The 27,251-nt window shown below is 50.6% G+C and overlaps 2 protein-coding genes across 8 annotated transcripts; one reads left to right on the top strand and one right to left on the bottom strand.

Annotated features, from left to right (window-relative positions):
- Nucleotides 1-4,244: 4,244 nt before the first annotated feature.
- Nucleotides 4,245-18,973, top strand: ICAM2 (intercellular adhesion molecule 2). 6 transcript variants are annotated; one of them, XM_077853800.1, is made up of 6 exons: nucleotides 4,249-4,403; nucleotides 5,882-5,927; nucleotides 13,918-14,022; nucleotides 15,755-16,054; nucleotides 17,630-17,950; nucleotides 18,639-18,973. In XM_077853800.1, exons 3-6 carry the CDS (start codon nucleotides 13,962-13,964, stop codon nucleotides 18,785-18,787), a joined length of 831 nt encoding a protein of 276 aa, XP_077709926.1. In that variant the 5' UTR covers nucleotides 4,249-4,403; nucleotides 5,882-5,927; nucleotides 13,918-13,961; the 3' UTR covers nucleotides 18,788-18,973. The 6 variants fall into 6 exon arrangements, with proteins under 6 accessions (XP_077709925.1, XP_077709928.1, XP_077709926.1 ...); XM_077853803.1 differs by having other exon boundaries at nucleotides 4,252-4,403; nucleotides 15,791-16,054; XM_077853799.1 differs by lacking the exon at nucleotides 5,882-5,927 and having other exon boundaries at nucleotides 4,245-4,403.
- PRR29 (proline rich 29) lies at nucleotides 16,502-22,140 on the bottom strand. Of its 2 annotated transcripts, XM_077853805.1 has the most exons (6): nucleotides 22,001-22,137; nucleotides 21,728-21,803; nucleotides 21,428-21,534; nucleotides 20,272-20,486; nucleotides 20,044-20,114; nucleotides 19,605-19,867 (listed from the first exon to the last, which is right to left on the bottom strand). In XM_077853805.1, the coding sequence occupies exons 1-6, from the start codon at nucleotides 22,058-22,060 to the stop codon at nucleotides 19,839-19,841; spliced, it is 558 nt and encodes a 185-aa protein (XP_077709931.1). In that variant the 5' UTR covers nucleotides 22,061-22,137; the 3' UTR covers nucleotides 19,605-19,838. The 2 variants fall into 2 exon arrangements, with proteins under 2 accessions (XP_077709932.1, XP_077709931.1); XM_077853806.1 differs by lacking the exons at nucleotides 19,605-19,867; nucleotides 20,044-20,114 and adding an exon at nucleotides 16,502-18,003 and having other exon boundaries at nucleotides 22,001-22,140.
- Between the last annotated feature and the right edge of the window lie 5,111 nt (nucleotides 22,141-27,251).

The following is a 27,251-nucleotide window of genomic DNA, read 5'->3' on the forward strand; positions in this document are numbered from 1 at the left end:
GTAAACATACTATGTACGGGCCCTCCTTTTATGGGGAGGGTCATGGGCTCTGACATCCTGTGGATCCGTACAGTAGTCAAGACGTGTACTAGGGTGTCCTTGAGTGCAACTACAAGGACGCCCCTATAGGTGCACGTCCAGGCACCAGTTGCAACAACTACTATAAATGTGGCCAAGTGCTTATCCTATTCCAGGCTCTGAGTCAATGTTTTACCAACCATTGACTTTATTCCACCCTGAAGCCCTTTGAGGACCTTAGAGCTTAGACGTGGGATCCCAATTGCCTGGAAAAGTCTTCTTATGGCCTCTTGTTGCTGCTGCATGTCAGCTCAAAAACCACCCACCAACTACTCAACTCAACATCCATACAACTAAGCACAACAGAAATGTTGGCTGTCGGTATTTTCTGCATGTTAGAGATGAACAAATTGAAGCTCAGAGAAGTTAACAACTTGCCCAAGGTCACATAGCCAGCAAGGAGCTGTGCAGAGAATCAAACACGGGTCCTTGTAACTGTACTCCGCCAGAATGACCCCACAGTCTCCATCATTCGGCCTGTAGGCTGGTGAGTTTATGGAGCCCTTCCAAGGACCTGGTCAACATTGCTACTCCAAATCTCTGCTTCTATTTGTTGCAACCACCTTGACTTTATTTAAACTGAAAGCATTTTCTCATTTTTTTAAAGATTTTATTCATGAGAGTTCATGAGACACACTCACAAAGAGGCAGAGACATAGGCAGAGGGAGAAGCAGGATCCCTGCAAGGAGCCCGATGTGGGAATCCATCCTGGACCCCGGGATCCTGAGCCGAAGGCAGACGCTCAACTGCTGAGCCACCCAGGCATCCCACATTCTTGCTAAAACAGTGTGGTCTCAGGACCAGAAGCATCAGTGTCACCTGGGAACTTCTAGGAATATCAATTCTCAAGCCTCATGCCAGACCTGCTGAATCAATTACTCTGGAGATGGGGCTCTCCATGCTGATGCATGCTAAAATTGGGGGGCACATGCTGTAAAATTCGTGTCTCATACAACCAAGTCCTTAAGCTTAATTAAGTCCAACAAACATTTCCCAAACATGCTCTTCCTCGAGGAAGAGGGCACCAGAGACCTAGCAGCAAACAGAAGGAGATAGACATGAAGTGTGATCTGCCCGGAAGCTACAACATGGTGGGGAGCAGAGACAGGGGTTGGGGGCCAGGGATGGATGCAAATGAGACATCAGAACTGTCTGCACAGCTCTTAAAGCAGGTGCATGGGGCTATAATTGGACAATTCAGTGGGCTCAGCATCTCTGCTGCTTTATCAGAGAGAACTTTTGGGGCTTCACGGCCAGGCTTTGGTCAAGCTTGGCATCCGGGCGGAGTATGATACTGTCTGCGGTACAAAAGATGTCACCCATCCTGCAGAGGGACCGCCTTGGCCTTTCCATCCTTCAGCTCACTCTTGGGGACCTGCATATGACTTTGCTGTGTCTTCCTGAACCTTCTTGTCCTCTGTGCCCACAGGTGACCCCCCCCTTCCCAAACGCACCACACAGGACCATGCCTTCATGCCTCTGCCCCAGATGACCTCTGGACTTAGCCCCACCTGCTGGTTCTCAGCATTGTGCATGTTGGAATTACCTGGAGAGCTTAAAAAACACAATATGTACATACACAAGATGCAATGGTCAACACATACTAAAAATAATTTATCTGAAACTCCAATCTCCCTGTATTTTCGGAAGAGTCAGAAGCAGTGCTGGGGACCAGGTCATCAACCCAGGACAGGGGACGGGTTGATGAGAACGGCTACAAATGCTGAGGCTCAAGCCTACTTCCTGAGCCCTTTCTCTCATTGCGCCCCCTCTGAAAGCAAGCGTGGGTCCCCAAGGTCTCACTCGGCCAGCAGGGAGGTCTTGCCAGCCTCCTGCCCTCCCCTCAGTACCAGGTTATTACAGTCCTGGCTCTGATGAGTGATTCTGGGCCTGATGCCTCGTGAGCCATGAGGGACCCTGCGGGGGCTCCTGCCACAAGGTCTCACATATCTTGCTCAGACAACCCACGTGTCCCCCTCTTTACTCCCGTGGCCCATGGAGTAGCCAAATGCCACAGCAAGATGCTGTCTCTGACAAAACAGAGCAAGTCTAAATTAGGAAGGAACCATATGTGAGGCACAGTGATCTATGGTGAACTGTTCACACACTTGTATTTTCCTCAGAACAATGCGATTTCACTTTCACCAACTGAGAATTAGAAAAGCACTTGCCAAAATGCTGCATTAGCTCCTAAAGCCCGAACCGAAATACACATGGAGATGTTCTCAAAACTCGATGCCTTTTCCCCCCCAACCCTCTTGTGGTGAAGACCCAGCACCAAATTAAGCCACTGGTGCCAGAGTCAATCCAAGAGATGTGAAATTTTGTTCTGGAACATTCCTTAGCTGACTGATCAGGTTCTCTGGCATGAGTCATGGTTTCTTACTCTGGACTCTGGTTGCACAGGGTAGAAACCAGCTGACACTGGGTTAAGCAAAAATGGCAAAAGGCTCATGGAAACCAACGTTCAGGAACAGGCCTCAGGAATGGCTGGAACCAGGGGCTGGAACACCATCAGCACATTTTCACCTTTTCTCTGTGCATTTTGACCTCTTCACCTTCTACAGATGGCCCCTCTCCTGTGAATGGGGGGATGAAGGGTAGCTTGAGGTAGCATCTGTCCTCCGACTTCTGCAACCGGGACAGGAAAAGGCTCTTTCCCCAACTTTTTAAATAACACCACTACCAAAAACCCTCAGGGTAAGACCTGAAGGTGGGGTACCATGATGCCAACCTTGGACCAGTTGTTTGGCGGGGAAGTAGGGTTGAGCAGGACAGAAGCTCCCTAGAAAACCTTCTCAAGTAGAGAAAGGAGAGATTCCCCTCAAAAAGGGCCAAGTCTAGGCATAACTCCTGGGCAAATTGCCAGTGGGACATACAGCCTACTTTGTGTCTTGGACAGATAGCCTCAAAAGATCCAAGTCACATGGACTCCTCCAAGCCCTGGGCCCTGATGCGCTCCCTCCCAACATCCTACATTGGCTTTGTTTTGCCAGCAGTATGACAGGGAGATTCCAAAAGAGAACTTTTGTGAAGACACCGAGGCACAAAAGTACAGAGCCCGGCAGACCCTCAGCGTCCGTGACCTTGACTGTCCTGTGGTCTTTCACGCCATCTAATTTGTGACTTTGCCAAGCCAGGAATTTAAATGCTCTGTGCTGTGGGGCTGGCCTGTGAGAACGAGATCCCCGGCTTGTGTGTGAGCCCAGCACCCACCTCCGCACCTGGCTTTGATATACTTTCTGCATATGGGTACAAAACCACTCTGCTAGGCTAGGGTTGCCTTTTTTTTTTTTTTTTTTTTTATTGCTAGGCAACATGGCAAATGTGACAAGAGCTAAGAAAGCGATGGTTCCCAGTCACAAACAGAAGTTTCCTGTGGCAGGGCATGTCAAAGAAACACCCAGCTCTGTGATGTTGACTAGCCTCCTGGGGGGAGAGATAGGTGGCTCATCCTGGAACTATCTATCCATTAAAGCCCCCCCCCCCCCGCTCCCGCTCCAGTAGTGCAGAAACTGCACATCCAAAGAGACAGTAGGGGGAGATGGGACGGCAGCTCCTCAAAAAAATTGCACATAGAACTATGATTCAGAAATTCCACTTACGGGGTGTACACCCCAAAGAGCTGAAAGCAGGGACCAGATGCATTTTCCCTCCTTTGTAGAGTCACTACGCACAGTAGCCAGAAGTTGGAAGGAACCCAAGTGTCCACCGACCAATGACCAATGAATACGTAAACAAAAGGTGGTATGTACACACGGGGGAATGTTTCTCAGCCTTAAAAAGGAAGTGACTTCTGATACGGGCTCAGACATGGGTGACCCTTGAGGACATCCTGTTGAGTGAAACAAGCCAGTTCCAAAAGAACAAACACTGGACGATCCTACTCATACACAGTGCCTAGAGTCATCAGATTTGTACAGATTAGTGTTTCATGGGACCGAGTTTTGGTTTGGGAAGGTGGGAAAGTTCTGGAGGCAGCAGGTGGTGCTGGTGACCGGGTCAATGCAGTGCAGGGCAAGGCGGGAACACCAAGGTGGTTAAAACCCGCGTTGTCTGTTGCCACAGTTTTAAAAGAAGGAGTGATCTGACCATGAGGTTCAGTCTGAGGTGGGAGCCTGCCACAGGAAGCACGTGACTCCTGCGTGGGGAGGGAGGGGGACGGAGGGGGAGGGAGGGGTCTGGATTTACACACACACAGAACCACACAACCGCAGAACCCGGAGCCTCTGGGCACTTTCAGGACTCCAGGGTGCTGGACCCCAGGCCGCCCTCCTGCACCCCTCGGCCTGTCAGCAGGATCAGCACACTCAGCAGACGACTGGTAAGATCACGCCGCTGCCTTCCCTCTTGGCAGCTGGAAGGGGTTTCTGGTGGACTGTCAAGGCCTGGCTTCTAGTGCCTTCCCCTCGCTGGCCTGTCTCCCCGAGAACTGAGGAGAAAGCAGGCAGGGAGCCCCGAGCTCCTTCGGGGCACACGCTCCCTCCTGGGTGCAGCTCCCCTGCCATCTGAGGTCACCAGCCCACCCACCTTGCTCTGGTGGTGGTTTCCTGTTTTTGTCTCCTGGTTCCTCTCCTGCTCTGTCTCAGGTGGCGGATTTAGAAACACGAGGCTCTTGTCCAGGGGCCCACGTGGGGACGGCCCGGGCCATGTGAGCTGTGCTCAGGCCCGATGCATCGAGAAAGGGATGGTCCCCTTCCTCCTGGGATTGCATCTGGGGTTTATGATGAATCTCTTCCATAACTTTCTTACTATACAGGTCATATACATGTCTTGCTAGTCTATTTCTCTTTTACTGCTGCTATAGAGGCTGTGTTTTTTTAAATTATATTATCGTATGTTGCCTATATACATAAAAGCAACTTATTTTTGGATATTGATCTGATAGCTAGTTGCCTTGATAAAATCCCTTGTTATTTAGAATCTGATCATTCTGTTGCATTTTCTACCCAGACAATCATATCATGAGAAAACACTGATAGTTTTGCTCCTTTTTCATTCTTAGGGCTTTGATTTCTTTTCTTTTTTCTTTCTTTCTTTCTTTCTTTCTTTCTTTCTTTCTTTCTTTCTTTCTTCTTTCTCTTTTCTTTCTCTCTTTCTTTCTTTCCTCTTTCTCTCTTTCTTTCTTTCCTTCTTTCTTTTTGTCTTATTGCACTGTCTAGGACCTCCAGAGCAATGTTGAAAATAACAGAGGGGATGCCTGGGTGGCTGAGTGGTTGAGCGTCTGCCTTTGGCTCAGGCCATGATCCTGGAGACCCAGGATCAAGTCCCACGTATGGCTCCCTGCATGGAGCCTGCTTCTCCCTCTGCCTGTGTCTCTGCCTCTCTCTCTCTCTCTCTCTCTCTGGGTCTCTCATAAATGAATAAATAAAATCTTAAAAAAATAATAAAATAAAAAAATAAAAAGAAAATAACAGAGATAGTGGCCATCCTCGTCTGGCTCCTGCTTTTATAGAAAATGCTTCCAAGATTTATTTGATAAACATAATATATGCATAGGCTTTTTGTAAGTTCTCTATCAGGTGAAAGAAATTTCCTTCTAGGGGTGCCTGGCGGGCTCAGTGGGTAAAGCGCCTGACTCTTGATTTCAGGGTTGTGAGCTCAAGCCCCACAGTGGGTATACAGATTATGTAAAAATAAAATCTTTAAAAAAAAAAAAAGATTTCATTCTAATCTGCTAAGATCTGAAAGGATAGGAAAGGTAAGATCCTTATCCTTTCCTGAAAGGATATTGAATGTTGTCTTTTTTTTTTTCCTGGATGATATGTTTTTCTTCTTAAATCTGTTCATGTACATTTTTAGAGCACCTTTTAAAGCAGAGCCTGGAACAAGGAGGACTTGGGTTCAGGTAGGTTGTTTAAGAGGTGATTCTAGGAATCTGGGAATGAAAGAACAGGGTGACAGAGAAAGGAAGGAAGAAATGCCAGTTAAAGGTATTTGACGTCCTGGCTGCAGGCAGAGGGAGCCTGATGTCCTGGGACCTCGGAGAAGCCTACTAGGTGCCTCCTAGAATTGCCCAAGGAGAAGGAAGAGGCAGGAGCTCACACCCACCAGCTCCTGTCCTTCACTGGGTGAGGGCTGCGTGTTAGGGAACTTCTCTGCCACTCTTGGGAAACACTTGGCAGGCTAATAAACGGCTCTTAAAGCATTGAAGAAGACTCTGAGGCAAGAAGCAAAACTAGAGGTGGGACAAACTAGAGGTGGGACACCGCAAGGTAAGGGGAGTCTAAGCTTGCATGAAGTTATCCCCGTTAAGGACGGCTGATATCAGAGGAGGACAGAAGTGATGTGACACAGAGCACCAAAGTCTTCCATTACCAACATAATAAATGATATCTGTAGGGTTTCTTCTGTTGTGAAACCACTTTTGCATACTTGAGATAAGCTCAATTTGGATGTGATATATATATATACAGGATTAGATTTGGTTGACTAGCATTTCTCATCTAATTACTGCATCTATATTCATGAGTGAGATTGGCCTCTAATTTTTCTTTCTCATTCTGTACTAGTGTTATTTTGATGTTAAGGTTAAGGTTACCCTGGCCTCATAGAAAGAGTTCGTGTTCCTGCTTTTTTCATTCTCAGGAAGAGTTTTTATAAAATTAGAATTATCTCGGCGTAAACTTGTTTAATGCTATTTTCATTCTCAGGAAGAGTTTTTATAAAATTAGAATTATCTCGGCGTAAACTTGTTTAACACTATCTGGACCAGGTATTTTCTTTGTGGGAAGATTTTAAATTATGGATTCAGTTTCTTTCACAGAGAACCATTCAGACTTTTTCTTTCTTCTCAGATCAGGTTTGGTAAGTTATATTTTTCTAAGATTTGATCTGTCTCATATTTTTTGGCACAAGTCAAAGTCTTTAAATTTTTTTTAAATTAATTTTTAATTTAAAACATTTTTAATTGTCTTTTAAAAGTCACAGTCTTTTAAAATACACATGACATAAAGCTTACCATCTTAACCATCTTTAAGTGTAGAACGTTTGGGTTAAATACATTCACGTTGTTTGGCAGCCAATCCCTGGAGTGTTTTTATCTTGCAAAACTGAAACTGCCAATGAAACAACTCACTTCCCTCCCCCAATCACTGACAACCACCTCTACCTTCTGTTTCTGTAGATCTGTGTTGTCTTCCTTGTTTTTTGTTTTTCGGTTCTTTGAAAGATTTTAAAAATTTATTCATGAGAGACATAGAGAAAGAGGCAGAGACATAGGCAGAGGGAGAAGCAGACTCCTTGCAGGGAACCCCATGTGGAACTTGATTCCCCAACATGGGATCATGCTTGAGCCGAAGGCTGATGCTCAACCACTAAGCCACCCAGGCATCCCTGTCTTCATTTTATTTTATTTTTTTTCCTGTCTTCATTTTAATCTGTAGCTATGTTCCCATTTTCATTCTTAATAATGATGACTTGTGCCTTCTTTCGTTTATAAGTAGATTTCACCAGACATTTCCCAATACTATTAGTTTTTCCAACCAAGACACTTTGGTTTTATTAATCCTGTCTACCATATCTTTGTTTTCTATTTTGTTGGGTTTTGCTCTTATTATTCCCTTTTGAGTTTACTTTGTTGTTTTGTTTGTTTTGATTTATGCTCTGATATTTATTCCCTTTTGAGTTACTTTTGGGTTTCCTTTCCTATTTGTTTTCTAACTTCTTGACTACTTACTCAGATGGAATACTTATTTCCAACATTTTTTCCAATACAAGCATTCAAGGCTATAAATTTCCCTTGACGTACCACTTTTGATGTATCCCAAATATTTCTTATATATGATATTTTCAGCATCACTCAATGCGAAGATTTTTTTCACATGTCATTACAATTTCTTCTGTGACCCGTGGGTCAGAGTACGTTTTCATGTTCCTGAATACAGGAGGCTGGGCTGCCTGGGTGGCTCAGTGGTTTAGCACCTGCCTTCAGCCCAGGGTGTGATCCTGGAGTCCCAGGATCCAGTCCCAGGTCAGGCTCCCTGCATGGAGCCTGCTTCTCCCTCTGCCTGTGTCTTGCCTCTCTCTCTCTCTCTCTATCTGTGTGTCTCATGAATAAATAAATAAAATCTTAAAAAAAATACAGGGAGCTGTAAAGCCTATCTTTTTGTAGAGTTTATGTTCTCTAATTTAGAGGGGTAGATCGAGCTTTTAAATTATGTGTTTTAGCTCTTCAATTTATTTACTGACTTTTTTGTCTGCTTCATTGTTCCTACATGTATTATAATTCTTTGCCATAATGATGATTTTATCTCTTTGTGGTTCTTTCAAGCCGGATGCTCACAAATTTAGAAGTACTATAACTTTCTGGTGATCCGTCCCTTTAGTCAAGCATCTATGCTATCCCTAATAAATATTTTTGTCTTAGAAGTTCTCTTTCTCTGATATGAACAGAGCTTTCTCAGCTTTCTTTTGGTTAGTGTTTGCCAGGTATATTCTTTCCCATTCTTTGATTTTCAGCTATTCCATATCTATGCCTTAGGTGTATCTCACAAACAACAGAAAACTGGCTTTTGTGCTGTCATGTTTTTGTTTTGTTTTGTTTTTAAAGATTTTATTTATTCCTTCATAGAGACACAGAGAGAGAGAGAGAGGCAGAGACACAGGTAGAGGGAGAAGCAGGCTCCATGCAGGGAGCCCGACGGGACTCGATCCCGGGACTCCAGGATCATGCCCTGGGCTGTAGGCGGCGCTAAACCACTGCGCCACCAGGGCTGCCCTGTGCTGTCATGTTTTAAAAGTCTAATCTGAGATGAGAATTTAGGAATGACCAAGTCCACAACTTCCACTAAACCCTACTGAGTAAGAGTTGAGTTGAAAAACCTGCATTTTCTTTCTTTCTTTCTTTCTTTTTTTAAGATTTTATATATTTATTCATGAGAGACACAGAGAGAGAAGCAGAGAGATAGGTAGAGGGAGAAGCACACTCCCCACAGGGAGCCTGATGCAGGACTTGATCCCAGGACCCCGGATCATGACCTGAGCTGAAGGCAGAGGCTCAACCACTGAGCCACCCAGGTGCCCCTAAAAACCTACATTTTCAACAAGCTGGCCAGAACTCTAATCCAGAAGTTTCTCTTCTGAGAGAAACTCAAAAGAGAGTTTTGTGTTTGAACTATTTTTAAAAATAGATTTTATTTTTTTAGAAGAGTTTTATCTTCACAGCAAAACATTAAACAGCCCCCACATGTGCACAGCCTCCCCCGTTGTCAACATTCCCCAACAGAGTGGTACATCTGTAACATTCAGTGAACCTACACGGGCACATCATTAGCACCCAAAGTCCATAGCTATAGTAGCATTCACTTTTGGTGTTGTACACTCTACGGGTGTAGACAAATGTATCATGACATGTGTCCATCATCATAGGATCACGCACAAAGAGTAGTTCCAATGCTCTAAAAATCCTCTGTTGTGCACCTACTCACCTGTCCCTCTTCCCCAACCCCTGACAACTGCTGATCTTTCCTAAGTTCTCCTGTCACTCTGTCACTCAACAGCTCCATGACCTGGGCACATTACTGATTCACCCGGACGCCCGCTTCCTCAAATGCATAATCAGAATGCAGAATGGTTCTTTATTTTTGTATGACAATTAAATAAAACAATGTATTAAAACCTTGGTTCAGTCCCTAGCAGAGAATACACATCTAGTAAATGTTAGTTTCCCATTCCTTCCCTCTTCTTAGTAATTGGAAATCAAGTTTTGCTGCGAAAAGGCAGAAGGAAGTGCCCCTGTGACAGCGTGTATCGCCAGAAAATCTAAGCAGAGGACAGGAGAGGTTACTGCCTCCCAAGTTCTCTCTCCAATTTGAGAAGTCTCTCCCTTTCTGCTTCCTGTCAGGAGGGTTGCCATGCATAATATGTCACCCGTCTTCTCAGTCCGCCACCTCTGACCTACATCTGACAAATGCACAGGCGCACTGTGTCTTGAAGCTGTCCAGGAGCCAAAGTGACTCAGAACTGAACTGCATGTGCAGGAAGAGTGTGTCGCCAGGGCACCAGGGGGAATCGTGATCCAGGCCTTCCCCTTTAGCAAGTCACATCAAATCTTGTCATTTCCAAGGGAATCACCCTGAATCACATTAAAAGTCTGAGGCTTTATAAAGGTTGCAGGCCCATGCACCATTCCTCTTCCTGGCTGTCCTGCTGTGACAGATTTATGAATACAAGGCATTGTCCTTGCATTAAATCCAGACAGACACCAGGCAGGAATAGATGAACAACAGGGCAAGGATTTTTTTTTTTCTTTTAAGATTCTATTTTTAAGTAATCTCTACACCTAACATAGGGCTTGAACTCATGACCCGGAGATCAAGAGTTGCATGTTCCACTGACTGAGCCAGCCAGGCACCCTCACAGGGCAAGGATCCTTTTTTAAATCTACCTGAAAATCTCTTTCTTTTAACCATAGTTAAAATTTTCATCTTTATTGTGATTATTATAGATTTGGACTTTCAAATACCATTTTCTTAAAAATTTACATTTGTCCCTCTTCTTCCATGCCTTTCTCCTTTATTTGATTGAAGGTTGTTTGTTTTCATGCCATTTTAACCTCCTCTAGTAGTTTAGAACTTAACCATTGTATCTCTGCTGGTTTTTCTTGAAATTTTACCATGCTCCTTATAACTTAAAGTATATCCGCCCTCCTGAACAATGTAGAGTTGAGAAAGCTTTAACTGTAATCCTCTCTTAAATATTATTGCCCAGTATTTTGATTTGGAACTTTTTAAGACTTCTCAAATTAAATACTATAAATATTACATATTTATTTTCCAGATCCGTTTGCCATTTTGTTTCCTTATGCTTCCTTCTTGCATTGAAAACTATCCTGCAATATATATATATATATATATATATATTTTTTTTTTTTGCTTCTGGATGCACCACCTTTAAAAGTTTCTTTAGTGGAGATATCTTGGGGGGTAACTCTCTGGGTCTCTGTTTATCTATGTCTTTCTCTCACCTTGGTTCTTGAAAGATAGTTTTGCTGGGACACAAGAAACGTCACTAGATTCAGACCCAGTCACGACAAAACCCTTCCCAAGCCCCGTGAAGAGATGAGTTCACTTCCCAAACCAACACGCCAATCTCCTCTTCCTGCAAATCCTCTTGTATCTCCCAGAGCATCTTAACTCTCCCAGCTTTATTGTACCTTTCATTGGAGAACTCAGAGACCTAAAGAATAAGCCAGGGAATATTTGGTGGTGGAATAGCGCTCCAAGAAGGAACATCTGAATTTCTTTTCTCGTCTACATGATGGTCAGTTTCTTCTCATCCCTGGGCAACTTCTTGGTGTCAGGAAGCATCCATCCTGGCCTTCTAGGGTCTGATCATCAGGCCCCCAAGTCCACTTCATTCTCTTTCCCTAAGGGCTTCCCAGCCTGATGCAAGTAGAGCACTTCCGCCCCCTCCCTGCCTTCCCATTCTGCCCCCAAATTTCTGGGAGGCAGAACAGGGCTCGAAATAACCTGCAGTACACAAGGACCTATAGCTAGCCCTGACTCCCATGAGCAGGTTTGAAGGGCCAGAACCTTCTAGCCTGGAAAGCTTTTTCATTTCTGCCTCACAGAACATCACCAGCCCCTCAGTCCAGCCCACCTCCCACCAGAATCCACCCCACAGCCAGCATGTGACCTGGGACAATTCTGAGTCACCACCATTCCCTCCACTGCTGCATCAAGTTCCTCTCTCTCAGCTTCTTCACTTGCCCAGGACAATAAGTGAGGACAGCTGCTGGCTCATGGGTGCCTGCTATTAGGATCAGAAAGGGAAGGGCTTGGTCCTACCAGCCCCAGCTCAGAGAGTCCCAGGTAAAACGGTGTCCGGGCTTAATTCTGAGTGCTCATCTCTGGGGAGTGAGGGGCCCTGGTTGGCCTTGTGATGTGTCCAGCCCAGCTCCATGGCCTGGGGGTCAAAAGAGACATCTGCAGGTAAAAGATTCACTGGGCAGACCCAAAAGAAAGACCCCCATTCAGTCTTCTCTGGGTTGTACACCAAGACAAACCATTTCTTCCATTCGTTTACACATCTGTCCACCCGCTCATCCTCTTACTGAACAATTATTCAGCATCACTGTTTGCCAAGTTAGCACCATATCTGCTGCAGAACAGCATTATCCGAGTCAGCTTCTGCCCTCTTGGGTGGACAGGCCAGTGGGGAGGGAGGGGAAGTTGATGTGTCACCTACCAGATGCAGTATTCAAGTCTAACAAAGCCAAGTCCCTATGCCTGGTGTGCCCCAGGCAAGGAAGGCCTGCCCAGCTGGATGAAAGCGAGATCAAAGAGGAAGTGGTGGGTGGGAACAGGGGCTGATCAGCTTAAAGCAGGATCTGTAGGCCCCAGAAGCTTCACTTGCCCTGGTAGGGATGCAGTCAGGCTGGCCCAGCTGTGTGTGCGGTTGGGAGTCACAGGCACAGACCCTTCTAGAAGCTGTTTGGAGCTTCCTGGGCATGAGCTACACACACACACACACATACACACACACACACACACACACCTCCCCCCTCCAGCCCCTCATGGCAGGGATGGCCTTGGCAATTTCCTCTGGCCTTCTGCTGCCTTGCATTTCTCTCTCTCCTGGGGAGTCTCCTGGGGAGGTAGCTTCTAAGAATCCTTCTCTTGTCCCTGCCCTGTGGGCTTCCCCTCACTCATAAAGACTTCACTCTCTCCTAGGGATGTGACCTTGGGCAAGTCAATCACTCTGTGCCTCAGTTTCCCCATTGGTAAGATGGGGACAGTAACAGTACCGACCTCACAGAAGTAGAACCCTTATGACAGTGTTTCCTGCAGTGCCACATGGACCAGATCCCGGACTGGGGTTACGGCTTGCTCTCTCCTTCATCTTCTCTCTGCATCACTCCGAAGCAGCACTGTCCAGGGACATCCCCGGATCCAGGCTGACCAGTGGCACTGACCTACCACACATGGTGGTAATAGCCAAAGAGAAGCGCACAACTTCACTCCACCCCTGCAGCCCAGAAACAGAGTTTGGCCTGAGCCCTGAAAATGCTAGGGCGCCCCTTGATAAAGCAAGGAGTCCCCACTCTCTCCTGCCTCTCCTGGAAACTCCTGTTTCTGGGGATTCCCTCAAGAAGTGACAAAGCCTCCCTAGAAACACACTGCAATGCCTCAGGCCCTGAGTCCCCCTCCTCAGACCAAGGCTTGCCGCCCAGAGGGGTGGAGGTGGGGGTGAGGCACCATAGCCAGGCCCTGGGATTTGGGCTACTGCCAAACTGACCCCCTCTACCTCTGTCTGTGCCTGGGCTGCTGGGGACTGTCGTGAGAGCACTTCCCTCGAGTTGTCCCCATTGGCTGAGTCAGGGCAGGTCGAGGTTGCAAGCTGGGTGGGTGCTGAGGTTTAAGTTGCCCAGGGTCTCCTTTGAGAAACCCAGTTCCCTGCCTGCTTTGCTACAGAGACTGCACATCCTGGACTTTGGAATCTTTCTTACCAGAAGGGAACTTGATAATGGGTCCTGTAGGATTTGGGGTTCTCAGGTCTGGGGCTTGTAGGCAATGCTGTCCTCCGTGCACACACAGAACACCGAACCCCACGTGCACGCACATCCTTCACACCCATGCGTGGCCGTCACTCGCCCTGCCCCCTGCACGGCAGCATGGCAGGAGGCCAGGTTATATCCCGGCTTATCGGCTGCTTCCCAGCTTCCTCTGTCTGCGTTCCTGCAGGCCTGGAGCTCTGGGAGCTGGCATTCCACGTGGCTTCCAGAAGACTTCCCAGATAATGAGAGGAAATGTGGTCATCAGCTCATAGAAGGTTGGGGTTCCGGGCTGCAGCTCCAGGCCACCACTCCCTGACCTGGGTCCACCATCTCTCTCCAGGAGGCCCTCGGCTGTTCCCAGTGAGCCCGTGGACACCACTCAAGATGTCCCCTTTTGGTTGCTGGGGCCTGCCCGCCGCCCTCCTTGCCCTGTTCTGCTGCCCAGGTGAGCTGGTGCCTGCGGTTCCCGACTTGGCACGTGCCAGCCCAGAGGATGGGCCGCCTGCCCCCCGGCTTCGGGCGTGGGGGGTGCTGGTCCTGAAGTCACTGAGGTTTGGAATGCAGTGGCAGCCTGGGTACAGGGTGCTGTGCCAGCCTGGCTTCCTCGTGATCCTGGACGGGTGGAGGAGGGGGTGGGGGACGGGAAGCTGGCCTTTTGGACCACAGGTTGAACAGGCCCCACGGCTTCGTGGCGTAGGAAGTGGCAGGTTGTGGAGGCTGAATGGTGGGCTGCGTGGGGGCCTGAGGCAGAAGGGGATGCCGGGGTTCAAGGGAAGAGGAGAGACTGTGCCCCTGTTCTCCAGATGCGGCCCAGGGACGGCAGAGGCCCGCAGAGGACATTGCCTTTTGACTGCCGTCAAAGGGAAACCAAATCCTCTTCCAGTGGGTCAGGGGACTGTGAAGAAAAATGCTACCACGCCCTGAGCACTCTGTTTTGGACAACCTGCCGGTGCTTTCCAAGCGCTAGCTCACCACAACCCTGCAGGAAAGGGATTCCTAGCCCATTTGACAGACGAAGAAACAGGTTCAGAGAGTGAAAGCACCTGGCCCAGCGTCACACAGCTGGTACGTGGCAAATGCAAATCCAGCTCTACCTGCAAAGCCCCTTTCTTGCCACTTCGTTATATGCCACTAGCTGGGGGCCAAGGGGGGACATGCCGGCGTGGAGGGAGCACAGGACAGGCCCAGCTGGTTGGCATCAAGGACTTTCCGGCCACCACTGAGTTGGCGGTGGGCTCTGAGGACTCCATCTTTATGCACCAAACACTTCTGAATGTCTGTCACACTAAGCAAAACCTGTAAAACCTGGGCCCTGCCTTCTAGAAGCTGTAAAACATCGAAGGGAGAGTCGGCATGAATATAAATCATTTGCAAGGTGGTCCCGTTACCTTCTTGCACTCCTCTCCCCCTGCCTTCCTCCTCCCTGAGCTCTAGCCATGCCGATCTTGCTGTTCCCCGAGCACACCAAGCATGCTCTTGACCCCAGGGTCTTAATGCCAGGAAGACTCCCCTCTCCCCAGATATTTGCAGGGCTCATGCCTACCTTCTCCATGGCTTTGCTCAAATGTCCAAGTCTTGGTGAGGCCCATGCTGACCACCCTGTTAAAATGGCAACTCCACCCCATTCCTCGTTCCTTCCCCAGGTGCTGATCACCAGCTGACAGGCTGGCTATTTCACTTGGTGATTATTGTCTATCTCCTTCATGTTAACGTGAGCTCTGTAAGGACAGGGCTCGGTCTGCGTTGGTCACTACTGTGTCACCAGAGCCTAGCCTAGTGCCTGGCATGCAGCAGGTGTTCAAAAAGTATTTGCAAAAAAAAAGAAAGGAGAGAGGAAAGGGTTGAGACCAGGGCCACAGGGGCCCAGAGGACACAGTCCACCTCCACCTTGGAGAGGCCTTCATGGAGGAGGGGACGTTTGGGCTGGGCTTTGAAGGTCGAATAGGATCCCTCTCCACGGAGATGGAAGATGTGCATGGAGAAGACTAATCTGAAGGTGAGGGGCTGGAAGAAGGCAGGGAGACAGTTGTGGGGTAGCCTCCTCAGTCTAGACACGAGGCAATAAATAAAGCCTGAACAAGGGGAGAGTAGCAGAGAGGCCACCTCTGGCCTTTCTTCTTGGGTACCTGCCCCTTGATCCCACTGCCAGTGGTGGGCCGGTAAACTGGATAGGGCAGCAGAGACATTTGCTGCCCAGTCTTCTGGTCTTCCAGGGTCTGGTGAGGTGTTCGAGGTACACACGTATCCAGAGCAGCTGGCGGTGAAGCCCGGAGAGTCTCAGTTCATCAACTGCAGTACCAGCTGTTCCCGGCCTGAGGCCGGGGGTCTGGAGACCATCCTAGCCAAGACTCTGCTGAAGTCCGGAGCTCAGTGGAAGGAGTACTTGGTCTCCAACATCTCGCAAGACACAATCATCTACTGCTACTTCACCTGCTTCGGGGAGCAGAGGCTGACGAGTCTCAACGTCAGTGTGTTCTGTGAGTGCCACACTGCAGGGCCCTCTTCCCCAGGGCAGAGCCTGTAGCTACTGACTGTGTGCCGAGCTCCTCTGTTACTGCCCCTGGGCACTCGCTATGGCTCCCACCTCCCTGGGCTCCTGGGGTGACGAGGAGCAGGACCCCGGTCGTGGGCTCAGAATCTGCTCACACCCTTCATTGGCCTGCCGGTGACCCCAGCTCTGAGGCTTGCTCAGAGGACAATCCGAGCAAGGTTTGCACAGACTTCAAAGTCATTTCCCAGGCACTGCTCAGAGTCTCCTCCCCGCTCGGTGGCAGCCCCATCACCAGACACTCCCCAACCCACAACAAAGAGCAAGGTGCCAACAGAAGGGTTGGCTTGCTCTCCAGTCGCCCCTCTGCCTCACAGAGAGAAGGATAAGGCATCACCTAGTGCTTTAATGTTCCTTTAAAAAAAAGGGAGGGTGTGTTTATTTATCTGAGAAGGGGCAGCGAGCAGAGAGAGGGAGAGAGAACCCAAGCAGACTCAGTGCCGAGCGCAGAGCCAGACACAGGGCTCAATTTCACAGGCCTGAAAGCATAACCTGAGCCAAAATTAAGAGTTGGATGCTTAACCCACTGAGCCACCCAGGTGCCCCTGCTTTTATATCCCTGGCAAATGTGCGAACATCACACACACACACACACACACACACACACACACACTTGCACATGGGCCATGAAGACCTTCCCATAGGGCAGGATTCTCTCAACATCGTGGCACCAGGGATATGGCTTAGGTCCTCCCGATGACCAACATCCATGGATCAAGTGAATAGAAAAATGTCCTAAATCCAACATATTACCTTGGGGTGATGGGGGCAAGGTATTCTAATTCAGGAGGGAATCCAGGCTGCCACTGAGGTCCTTGTGTAATAGATAAGCGATGGAGGTGGCTATGAACCTGACCCTGGAGAAGCAAGGCAGGTCTGACTCCAGCCCCTACCTCTTAAGTGAAGACCTCACAACTCTTGGCGGAACTCCAGTGAACACTCCCTTCTAAGTTATCCACCTGTTTAATATGGAAATTTATGTCTGATTTCTGGAGGAGACAGATTCAAAGTTTTGTTTCTAGTTGGCTGTACAATTTCTGGACCTTTTCTTTGTAGACAACTGACCACCTCCATTCTTTTTTTTTTTTCTTAAGATTTACCTATTTATTTGAGAGAGAGAGAGACCATGAGCCAGAGGGAGGGGCAGAGGGAGAGGGAGAAGCGACTCCCTGCTGAGCAGGGAGCCCTATGGGGAGCTCCATCCCAGGACCCTGGGATCATGACCTGAGCAGAAGGCAGGTGTTTAACCAGGCACCCCCTGCTTGTCCATTCCAGAAAACATCGTGTTGGTAAAAGCACCACCAGTCAATACATACTATACCCTGAACTGTTTCCTCACTGCTCTCTGTATACTCGCGGGCAGACCAGGCCCCAGACCGCGTCCTCCCCAAATCCAGCCAAGGACTTGAGAACACTGCGGTGCCAAGGGATGGGCCAGGCCAGGTGGGGCCTGCAGGGACCGTACCCCAGCTCCTGACCTCACCTCCCTCTTCCTTCCCCGCAGACCCTCCAACGCAAGTGCTGCTGAAGCTGCAGCCCACTTGGGTGGCTGTGGGGAGACCCTTCACCATCAAGTGCCACGTGCCAGCCGTGAAACCCCTTGAGAGCCTCACTCTCATGCTGCTCCGCGGCCAGGAGGTGCTGCACAACCAGACGTTTTGGGGGACGACGGATGGTACCCAGGGAGCCACAGCCACGCACAACAGCACGGCTCACAGGGAAGACGGCCTCCACAACTTCTCCTGCCAGGCCATCCTGGATCTGCGGTCTCTCGGCGGGAACATCATTCACAGTGTTTCAGAGCCCCAGATGCTCAAGGTTTACGGTGAGGGGGCCCCCCGGATGGAGGGGGTGGGAGAGGGTGTCCACTTTCAGTTCCTTGGGGGAAGAAAAAGCCTTCAGCACACCCTCTGCCATCTCAGGGTGCAGGCGCCCAGGGACCCCACACTTAATCCTGAGGGTTCCCTCTTGCTCTCCTTCATCCCGGAAGTTCTCTCCAAGTGCCCGGTTTGGAACCTAACTAGTTGCTTTGCAATTAGTGAACTGCGTGACCTTGACCAAGTCAGCCTCCTCTCGCTGGCCATGGCCCCTCTCTACATGAAGAGGTTTGGCCCTCAGGTCCCCCAGGAGCTCTGCTGTTCTGTGACTCTTGATGGCCAATGTGGTCCCTGTCCAGAGAGTTTGGTAGGAGCTCACTCAGCATCGCCCAGGGCGGGGTGGGGCTCAGACCATGCCACACCTAGGCCATGGTGTCCAGCAACCATATGCTGGTGCCAGGGGCCGGTGGCAGGGGACTGAGACCGTCACAGTCTCACAGAGGGCTGGCTGGTGGCCTGGACCCCAGCCTACCTTTCCTTCAGACACCGCACCATTAGCCATTCAACTCTGCAACATGGGCGGCTGCAAGATGGACGGGGGGCGGGTGGGGGACAGGTGGGCCTCTACTCCCCCTTGGGTCCTAGCATCTAGGACCAGGGGACTTCTAAGACCACTGCCCCCTCCTCCCTCCCCAGAGCCGAGGCCAGACAACCAGATGGTCGTCATCATCTCAGTGGTATCGGTGCTGCTGTTCTTGTTTGTGACATCCATCCTCCTGTGCTTTGTCTTGGGCCAGCACTGGCGCCAGAGGCGGATGGGCACCTATGGAGTACAAGGTGCTTAAGGGGGCCTAAGTCGGACCTACTGGGCACAGTCTACATGAGTGGCATGGCCACCACCACAGCAGCCACTGGAACTCAGTGTGACTCCTCAGGATTGTGACCCAGCCCTGGCTGTAGGACTGAAATGAGCAGCAGAGGACTTTGGGGTCATTTCCTTTTCTAGTCTGAATATAAACACCTGGACTTAACCCTGTGCCTCAAATGTCTTCTCCTGGGCTTAAGCTCTGGCCAGGAAGGGCACCTCACCAGACCTGGACTTCTCTCCCCAATGTCTGCAAAGCCTCCCTCTACCCCCTCCTTCACAAGAGCCGTCCAGAGCCCCAGCCAGCCCAGGCCCTGGGGCGAGCCCATGCTGACCAGCCCAGGCACCAGACACCCATCCTTGTGGGACCCCGAGGGACTAATTTCTCCTGAGGGATGGTGGAGGACACAAGCTCTGGCACAATAGGGCAGAGAGACTTTCTGTTCCTACTTGGCCTCTGGGACCTCAGGCCACTCATGTTCGGAGCAGGAAATGGCTCTGACTTCTTTCTGCCAAAAGAGCCAACTTCCTGGGATGACAGTGGGGCCCAAGGGAACTGGCTCAGTTCTGGGACCCTCTGAGCCAGGCCTCTCCCTCATCATCCTAGGCCTTCAAAGAGCCTTGGACAACAAAAGCAGTCCTCCCCTCACCTCCTGCTCCATCATTAGGTCACCAAGACCCCACAGCCCTGGCCATCCCAGACAGGGGTGAGTGGAGGAGGTCCAGGAAGGGCTCTGATTCCCAGATCCCCAAACTGACCCCCCAACACACACCAGTGGTAGCTTCCCAGCCCTGGGTGATGCTTAGAGGGGCTTTTACTCCAGGGCAGAGATCAGGCCAGTTCAAGGTCTCAATGTGGTGAAGAGGGTTTTGATTCACCCAGGAGAGGGCCTGGCTGTGGTTGGGGGTTGGGGGGGGGGGCTGCCGGCCATGGCTGTGGGGTTGCAGGCAATAGGGAGGCACTTGGGGGGCTCCAGGGCTCATTCTAGCTCTGCAGTGATGCTGGTAGGGTCCAGGGCTGGTGTCTGTCCTCATGGTAGGCTCTCGGCACCATAGTAGTCTGGGGAAAGAAAGCATCCTGATCTTGACTCCCTCCTGCATCACCGGCCCCCAAGGAGGAAAGGGGAAGGGACCAGTGATGAGAGGAGCTCCCTCGTCTCCAACATGGCCCATCTGGCCTCCTGACCCAACCCTGACCTGGGCTTGGACCCCACTGCTCACCTACCCTGTGCCTACCTGAAGCCGGGGGTACATCCGCACCCACAGTGCCTGTGGCACTGGGGGGTGGGGGCGGGGGCACGGTTCTCCTGACATGGAGAAAAGAGAAGAAAGATCTCCCCATCAGAAAGTCTCTGGGGTCTCACCCACAAGTATCTCTACCCCACCCCCAGCTCCTGGTGAGCTCTTCCAGCCCAGCCCCAGAGCAGGGCCCTGGCAATGCCCGGATTCCCCAGCCTCACTTACAGACCCCTTGTCCCAGAGGCAGGAGGGCAGTGCTGAATCCTGGACTCATCCTGCAAGTGGGGCTGCTGTGGGGGGAAGGAAAGGAAAGGGACCGGCCAGGGCAGCAGGGGGCCCAGCGTGGGCATCGGGCAGGGCAGGTAGTGGTGGTGGAACACCAAAGGCCCTTCCTCCTGGGCTTGCATCTCCTCCTCCTCCTGTTGACCCTCCAGGTAGACCTGAAGATTGTGGGAAAGGGGGAGGAGAGATGATACAGGTCCCAGGATCCTTACCCCCACTTCTCTGCTCCCCTAATTTCTCCAGATCGGCATTGAGAAATGGCTTCCCTTTATTGAGCAATCACTACCTGCAAGCCAGGTACTTTGAAGACATTTATTCCTTATTTTACAGGAGGGAAAAACTGAGGCTTAAAAAGATGGAGCAACTTGTCTAAGGTCACCCTGCTAATAAGTGGCTGAGCAGGGACTAAAAGTATCCAGGTATGACTCCAGAGCTGGATCAGGAGTCCAGTGACAGGCCCCTGGATCCATCTGTGCCCCATCAGGGAGGTGTGGTGCTCACCCCAGGGGTCCCCTAAGGGCCAGGGCATGAGGAGTGGCAGCAGCTCCTGCCAGCCTGGATGGTGGACACTACCTGGCCTCCTCCAAGCCTCAAAAACCCACCTGGCTTTTGAGGGCTGGTTCTAAGGTCACCTGCTCCTCCAAGGACCTGCTCTTCATTCCCCAATGAATGTGCACTCATGCCATGTACCTGTCCCTGTGCCAGTCAGGCCAAAGTTGCCTTGTATTCATAGTCATTCATTTATTTTTTCACTTGTTCAACAAATATGACTTGAGCCCCTAGTAAGTATCCAGCACCCTACAGACTCAGGGAACCATGGTGCCCGTCGTCCTGGGCCTGCAGTCTAGTATGGGATGCACTGCAGGGAAACCTCCTTGAAAACAAGACCTGAGTGGTCTGGATTTGGGGACTCCCACCCCCACTGAGGCTGCTGGCTTGGAAGCCTGGCACATAAGAGATGCCAAAGGGACCCAGCCAGGCCTGTGGCACTGTTGCCTGGTTCTTTTTCTCCAGGATCCGCCTCAGATGGATCCCCACCCTGGCACCTGCAGGTGGGTGGCCCTGGTGGCACAGCTCCACCGCACCCAAGCCCACGCACCTGCTGGTGGGAAGAGGCTGGCCCTGGGTTGAAGGCTGCTGCCACCAGGCTACTCAGCAGCAGCTGGTGCATCTGTGCGTTCTGCAGCAGCATCAGTTCCAGCAGGTCTAGGACGGGGGAGTCAGCAGGCCCACGCCCGGCCTCCCACTGCCCACCGCCCACCGCCCAGATCCCAGGGCCCTCCCGACCCTCGCAACCCCCCCCCCCCCCCCACCAAGCCCCAGTCAGGGATGGCGCGAGGATGCCCAGAGAATGTGCGAAGCAGACTGGGGTGCAAGGCGCCTGAGCCCGGAGTCTCACCTTCCTTCACTCTGCCCGGCTGCGGGCGCGGGGGTGGGGCGGCCCAGGCGACGGGCTGCAGGACGGTCACCCGGGGCTGGGGAGGGCGGGAGACTCGGCCGGGGGGCGGCCAGGATCGGGACCCACCCTCCCCAGCTCCCGCCCCCCGCTGGGGCCGCCTTCTCCTTCCCGCCCCCCACGCCCCCGGGTCCCCTGAGTCTCCTCCCCTCCCCTACGTTTGGGGTCGCTCTCCGCAACCACCCCACTTCCTCCGGGGACCCGGGGGGTCCCTACCGTCCCCGCTGCACCCTGCGGTGGGGGCTGACCCCAGCACCCTCCGGGGTCCGAGGCCATGCGGGCTCCCGCCGGTCCGGGTTACCTAGGCGACGAGAGCGACGCCAAAAAAAAAAAAGAAAAAAAATCTCCCACGCATGCGCAGGTCCCTCCCGGCGCGGGTGCTCCGGGCTTGCTCTGCTCTCCCCACCCCCGCGGACACGGGGGGGGGGGGGCGGGTCCCAGGCGACTCCCTCCCCAGGGGCCGGTCCCTGTGCGGGAAACCCACCTCCAGGCCCCCCGCGCCGCCGGCTCCCTGCCCCTCCCTTACCTCCCACCCTGGCGCACCTCCAGTACCCAGCTTGGGGCGAGGGGGCTCATGTTTGTTGAGTGAATGAGTGAGGGGCTGGGGAGACCCGCCCCAATGCAAACACTTGGTTTCCAGGTCCCAGAATTGGCTAGGATGATTAGATAAGCAGGAATAGAAAATTCTGTGAGAGCAGGACTGGCCGGGAAGGGCAGGTAAATGAGGAGGGCGGAGGGTATGTTCTGTGTCACTCTGAATCAGAGGGGTGTCCTTTGGGCCAGGAGTGGTTTCTGAGCAGACCAAGGACAGAAGCACTAACCAGGTTCACAGAAAAGGCTCCGCCCTGGATAGAAAGGGGTAGCTGGCCCCTCAACTCCACGCCCCGCTCCCCCACCCTCCTGGCTGTTTGTTCCCTCATTCCTGGCTGCAGCCTTGCAGAGGTGGAGAAGCCTGGGGAGTTCACCACCAGTGCCCCTAGTATTGTCTCACATCCTGGAAAAATTACCAAAGCCAGCATTCTTTTGACAGGAAGTTATCAAGGTCTTCTTTGCTTCAGAACAGGTGAGGGGAGAGATCTATTTCGGCAGCTGTGACCATCCTAAGATAGGCCCTGAGCAGCAGTCAAGGAAAATCCAGACAGGAAGCTGGGATTAGCACCCCAGGAGTTGCCCTTCCCCCACCCTCTACTTCTGTTCAACTCCTCTTCCTGGCAGTCCTGCTGTCTAGAACTACAAAGACCATTTCCACCTCCTCCTTTGTGCCTTTTGTCCCTGGGAGGGGGCCTATGGGCAGAACATTAGCTGTGAGTCTTAGAGGTTCAATGGCCATCAACAACCTGACATCGGGCAATGTGGTGGCAAGCCCTGGGGGGGGGGGAGTGGGATGGGCACAGAGGTCACCTTTTCCAGCTGCACCTTCATTGCAGTGAGAAGGGAGAAGCCAAACTTTGTGTTTCCCATCAGCAAAACTTTGACCAAGGAGGTGCCTGTGTGCACAAGGCAACCTGAACACTGGAGACACAGAGGTGTATTCTTGCTGGTCCCAGCACTGTTGGGAAGTGAAAAAGTACCATGGGAAAAGAGCAAAAATACAAGGCAGTGCAAAGTCCCCTGTGGGTGAGGCCTAGAAGAAGGGGTCATAAAAAGAGAGGAATTGATCACTGAGGGATAGTTCTGAAGCGGAGGACCTTGGGAATGGGGCCAAAGCAGTGTGTGAGAGAGAGAGAGAGAGAGGGCAGCCCAGGCTGTGCCCCAGCCTGAGCAAAGGCACAGGTGCAGGAACGGATCGTGCCCTAATGATCCAGTGGTCACACCGTCTGATTGTAGTGGAGGATCTGGGCGGAGAGAAGTTCCAGCAGCCCAGGCCGACCCAGGTCATGGAATTTAGGTTGTGCCATGTGGGTGATGGAGAGCTCTGGGTAAGTCCTGAGCAGGAGAGAAATAGAGGGGTGATGGGTGCACAGCCATCTTTTAGGAAGATTCATCTTGTTGCTCACATCTTTGTGCATGTCAACCAGAATTAGTGTGATGGGGATGTATCCTCCCCATGGTATACAGTTGGTTCCTGCGCTCACAGTGTCTCCATCTGGGGACATCTTCTGGCCACAGGTAAGGCAGGCCAGAAGTCATCCCAGAAGCAACCCTGACGCATTACAGGACAGCCGTTGATGGTAGAGCCTGCTGGCCTCAGTGGGCCAACTCTGGGAGAACCCTCCCCAAAGTCTCTCAACAGTCCCATGTGTGTCCCAGTTGTCCCAGTAATGACCTACTCACCAATTGAATACACAATTTCCTGGGTTTTTCCTTTCTCTGTCTTTTCTCTACTCCTTCACAGGGCTTCCTGGGATCTCCTTCCAAATAAACTATTTGCTCTCTGATCCTTGCCTCAGGCTCTGCTTTTGGGGGAATCCAAACTAAGACTGGCCTCCCATTTTTTCTGTGTCTGCCTCCACACTGCTGAAAACTCCTGGAAAAAGCAATTCTAGTAGCTCTATGAGAAATTTGTATTCAGCGAAGTAAAATACCAAAATAGACACTGAAGTAAATTCCTCTGGAGGGCACCTGGTGGCTCAGTGGTTGAGTGTCTCTGCCTTTGGCTCAGGTCATGATCTGGGGGTTCTGGGATCAAGTCCTGCATCAGGCTCCCTGCGGAGAGCCTGCTTCTTCCTCTGCCTATGTCTCTGCCTCTCTCTGTGTGTCTCTCATTAATAAATAAATTTTAAAAAGAAAAAGAAAATTCATCTGAGAAAATAACGGTCAATGGATTAAACTGAGGCAAAGCTGGAGGCAGGGAGGCCAGTGGGAGGCCACCACCCTCATCCCTCTAAAAGAAGCACGTTGGAGGTCACTGTGGAAAACAGACAGGAATTTGTGATTACTTCAGCACCTCAGATATAAGATCACATGATAACGCCACATGTAGTTTGGAAGGCCGGGCTGAGGTAGAAACTATCTGGCTTCTGCAAGTAGAGTTCTTTGTCAAAGGAAATGAAACTTTTGCCATTTGAAGAGAATGGAAAAACCGCATGTGCTTATCTACCAGAGCCCCTTTGCTTATAAAAGATCTAACATCAGTCCAGCAGTGGAAGAGGTGGAAGAGGTGACTTTCTGGCTACTTGGCTGGCCCACTATTAGTTTCTTTGAGGTGTTGACATTCCACATATTTCCTTTCATTTTGTCTCCATGAGGACTCTTGTTTGCATCTTGTTTTTTTTGTTGTTGTTGTTGTTTTATGGGTTTTGTTTGTTGGTTGGTTTGTTTCTTAGCATCCCACAGCGACATGTACCAAAAGTCCTCCCTGTTGCCTCGGTAAATCTGGTTCGGGGAATAAATAAATGGAAAGAGATTTCTACTCAAATGTGTTCGTCACAGTGCTGTTTTTAAGGGTTGAAAGTTGAACACACCCAGTGTCCTCTAACAAAGGAATGGCTGTGTAAATGAAGGCAATTCACTCAAAGGAAGACTGTGCAGTCATTAAAAAAACATGAAAAATGAGCTCCTTCCTCTCAGTCTCAGATGGAACCGTGGAGAAGAGGGTCTTTTTAAGAACTCAGGTGGGAATTTCAGTGTTTCTTTTTGGTACAGATGAGGAAGTGCTGAGTAGACACAGGTGATCCTACAACAGGCCCTTTTCTTGGGCCCAGGCCCTAATGAGGCCCTAACTGAAGGCTCTAGTGGCATGACTAACTGGTTATGTGGGGAAGGCCTTGACAATACCATAGTAGAGAAATTCCATTTTTCTGTTCAGAGGCTCTGACTCTGCTTTTTCTCCAAATATGGCTATCCTTGTGAGGCTGGTATATGTGTGTGCGGTTTGGTCTGACAGCTCCCTGGTGATACTTTGAGGACCTAGAAAACATAGATGGCACCAGTGGGGTGCACTGTGGTGGGAGTCGGTTTCAAGGTCCCAGCCTGCTGCCGTAGAGCTGTGGGGTAGAGTCCAGAGCCCCTCCCCTCCTCGACTCCCTGGAATCAGGGCACCACCAACTATGGGGGAGCACCTGCTGAAGCTCCCAGGAAGTCTCCCTGATGGAATGGCTCAGAGAAAAAAACTGATAGTACAAGGTAGGGGTGAGGGGTGCGGGGTAGAGGCCAGGACAGAGTACAACAGGCCAGTTCCTGTGAGTCAAGGTGGGATTTTCTGAAAGGTGGTTCTATTCTGCAGAATTCTTTTGTTTGTGGGCAACTGAAACTCACCCTAAACTAGCCTAAGGAAAACAGATGCTTTGGGGCTCATGTGATAGGGAAGTGCAGTGATGGAGCCGCTATGCAGTTTGCTGCCTCAGGGGTCAAGCAGTGTCTTCAGGTCCCTCTCTCATCTCCCCCACCTGTGTGTGGTGTTCTCCTTCCCTCATCCTACAGACAGGCTCTTCCACTCCGTGGGAAACACACCTCAGTCACCTGCAGCCTTATTTCCGTTACTCTAGACAAACCTAGAGAATCCCGAGAGATTATCTTTCTTTTGTATTGATACACAAATATGCCCAGGAAGGACTATGATTGACACCACTTGTGCCACATAGCCAGCTTCTGAACCAACCACTGTGGCCAGGAGGATTGGCCAGACCCGGGTGACATGGCCATCTCTATGGCCGGGGTGGGGGTTGTAATCAGCAGCCACACCAGAATGACATATTTGGAGCAGTTCCCCAAAGGAAGGAGAAATATTGTCATCAAGAGAGGGAGGCATTCACTTCCTCTTGGGCTGTGGGAAAAAATCATATTTCACATACAGCTTCTGTTTTCCAATCAGCCTTATTCCTAGTCCAAATGACACCTTGTGCAAATTAGAAAAATTAGCCCTGTCCTCTAGACAGTTTGCTACCTTCTGTTAGACAATTATCATCTTAAAAAAAAAAAGACAATTATCATCTTAAACACATGGATCTATAATGATTACAAATGTGATTACAAATTACAGTGCCCAGAATTGCGCAGTGTACAACCTAGACAACTGAGTGGCCCTCTCTCATCTCATAGGTTACAGTTCCCTTCACTTACTTCAATCCCTCATTAAAGAAATTCTTACCCCATAGAAGTCTAGGCAGCAGGTAGAGACCAAAAGGTTGGAGCCATAAATGGGAATGACAGCTGCCTACCTACTACCCCTCCTCCTGTGCCCACAGACAGGGGGTAGTGTGTATCAAAGGGATAGTAGCCAGCATCAAAGCAAACTAGAGCCACAGCAGGGCCATGAGTGATGACAGGGGGCCCAGGGAACAGCTATGGGGAAACAAATTAAGAAGGAAGAGAAAAAACATTTGCTTTTCCTCTAAGTACTAAAAAAAGAGGATCCTTGGGGTACCTGGGGGGCTCAGTGGTTGAGCATCTGCCTTTGGCTCAGGTCATGATCCTGGGGTCCTGAGATCAAGTTCCGCATCTGGCTCCCCATGGGGAGCCTGCTTCTCCCTCTGCCTATGTGTCTGCCTCTCTGTGTGTGTCTCTGGTGAATAAATAAATAGAATCT

Source organism: Canis aureus, chromosome 16 (assembly GCF_053574225.1).
Source record: "Canis aureus isolate CA01 chromosome 16, VMU_Caureus_v.1.0, whole genome shotgun sequence".
Lineage (NCBI taxonomy): Eukaryota > Metazoa > Chordata > Mammalia > Carnivora > Canidae > Canis > Canis aureus.

Coding starts and splice junctions, on each gene's coding strand:
- ICAM2 (XM_077853799.1), top strand. CDS start 13,962: ATGTCCCCTTTTGGTTGCTGGGGCCTGCCCGCCGCCCTCCTTGCCCTG. Junction 14,023..15,754: donor TGCCCTGTTCTGCTGCCCAG/GTGAGCTGGTGC, acceptor TGGATAGGGCAG/CAGAGACATTTGCTGCCCAG. Junction 16,055..17,629: donor TCTCAACGTCAGTGTGTTCT/GTGAGTGCCACA, acceptor CCTTCCCCGCAG/ACCCTCCAACGCAAGTGCTG.
- PRR29 (XM_077853805.1), bottom strand. CDS start 22,060: ATGGCCTCGGACCCCGGAGGGTGCTGGGGTCAGCCCCCACCGCAGGGT. Junction 21,804..22,000: donor CGCAGGGTGCAGCGGGGACG/GTAGGGACCCCC, acceptor CGCCCTCCCCAG/CCCCGGGTGACCGTCCTGCA. Junction 19,868..20,043: donor GGATGTACCCCCGGCTTCAG/GTAGGCACAGGG, acceptor TTCTTTCCCCAG/ACTACTATGGTGCCGAGAGC.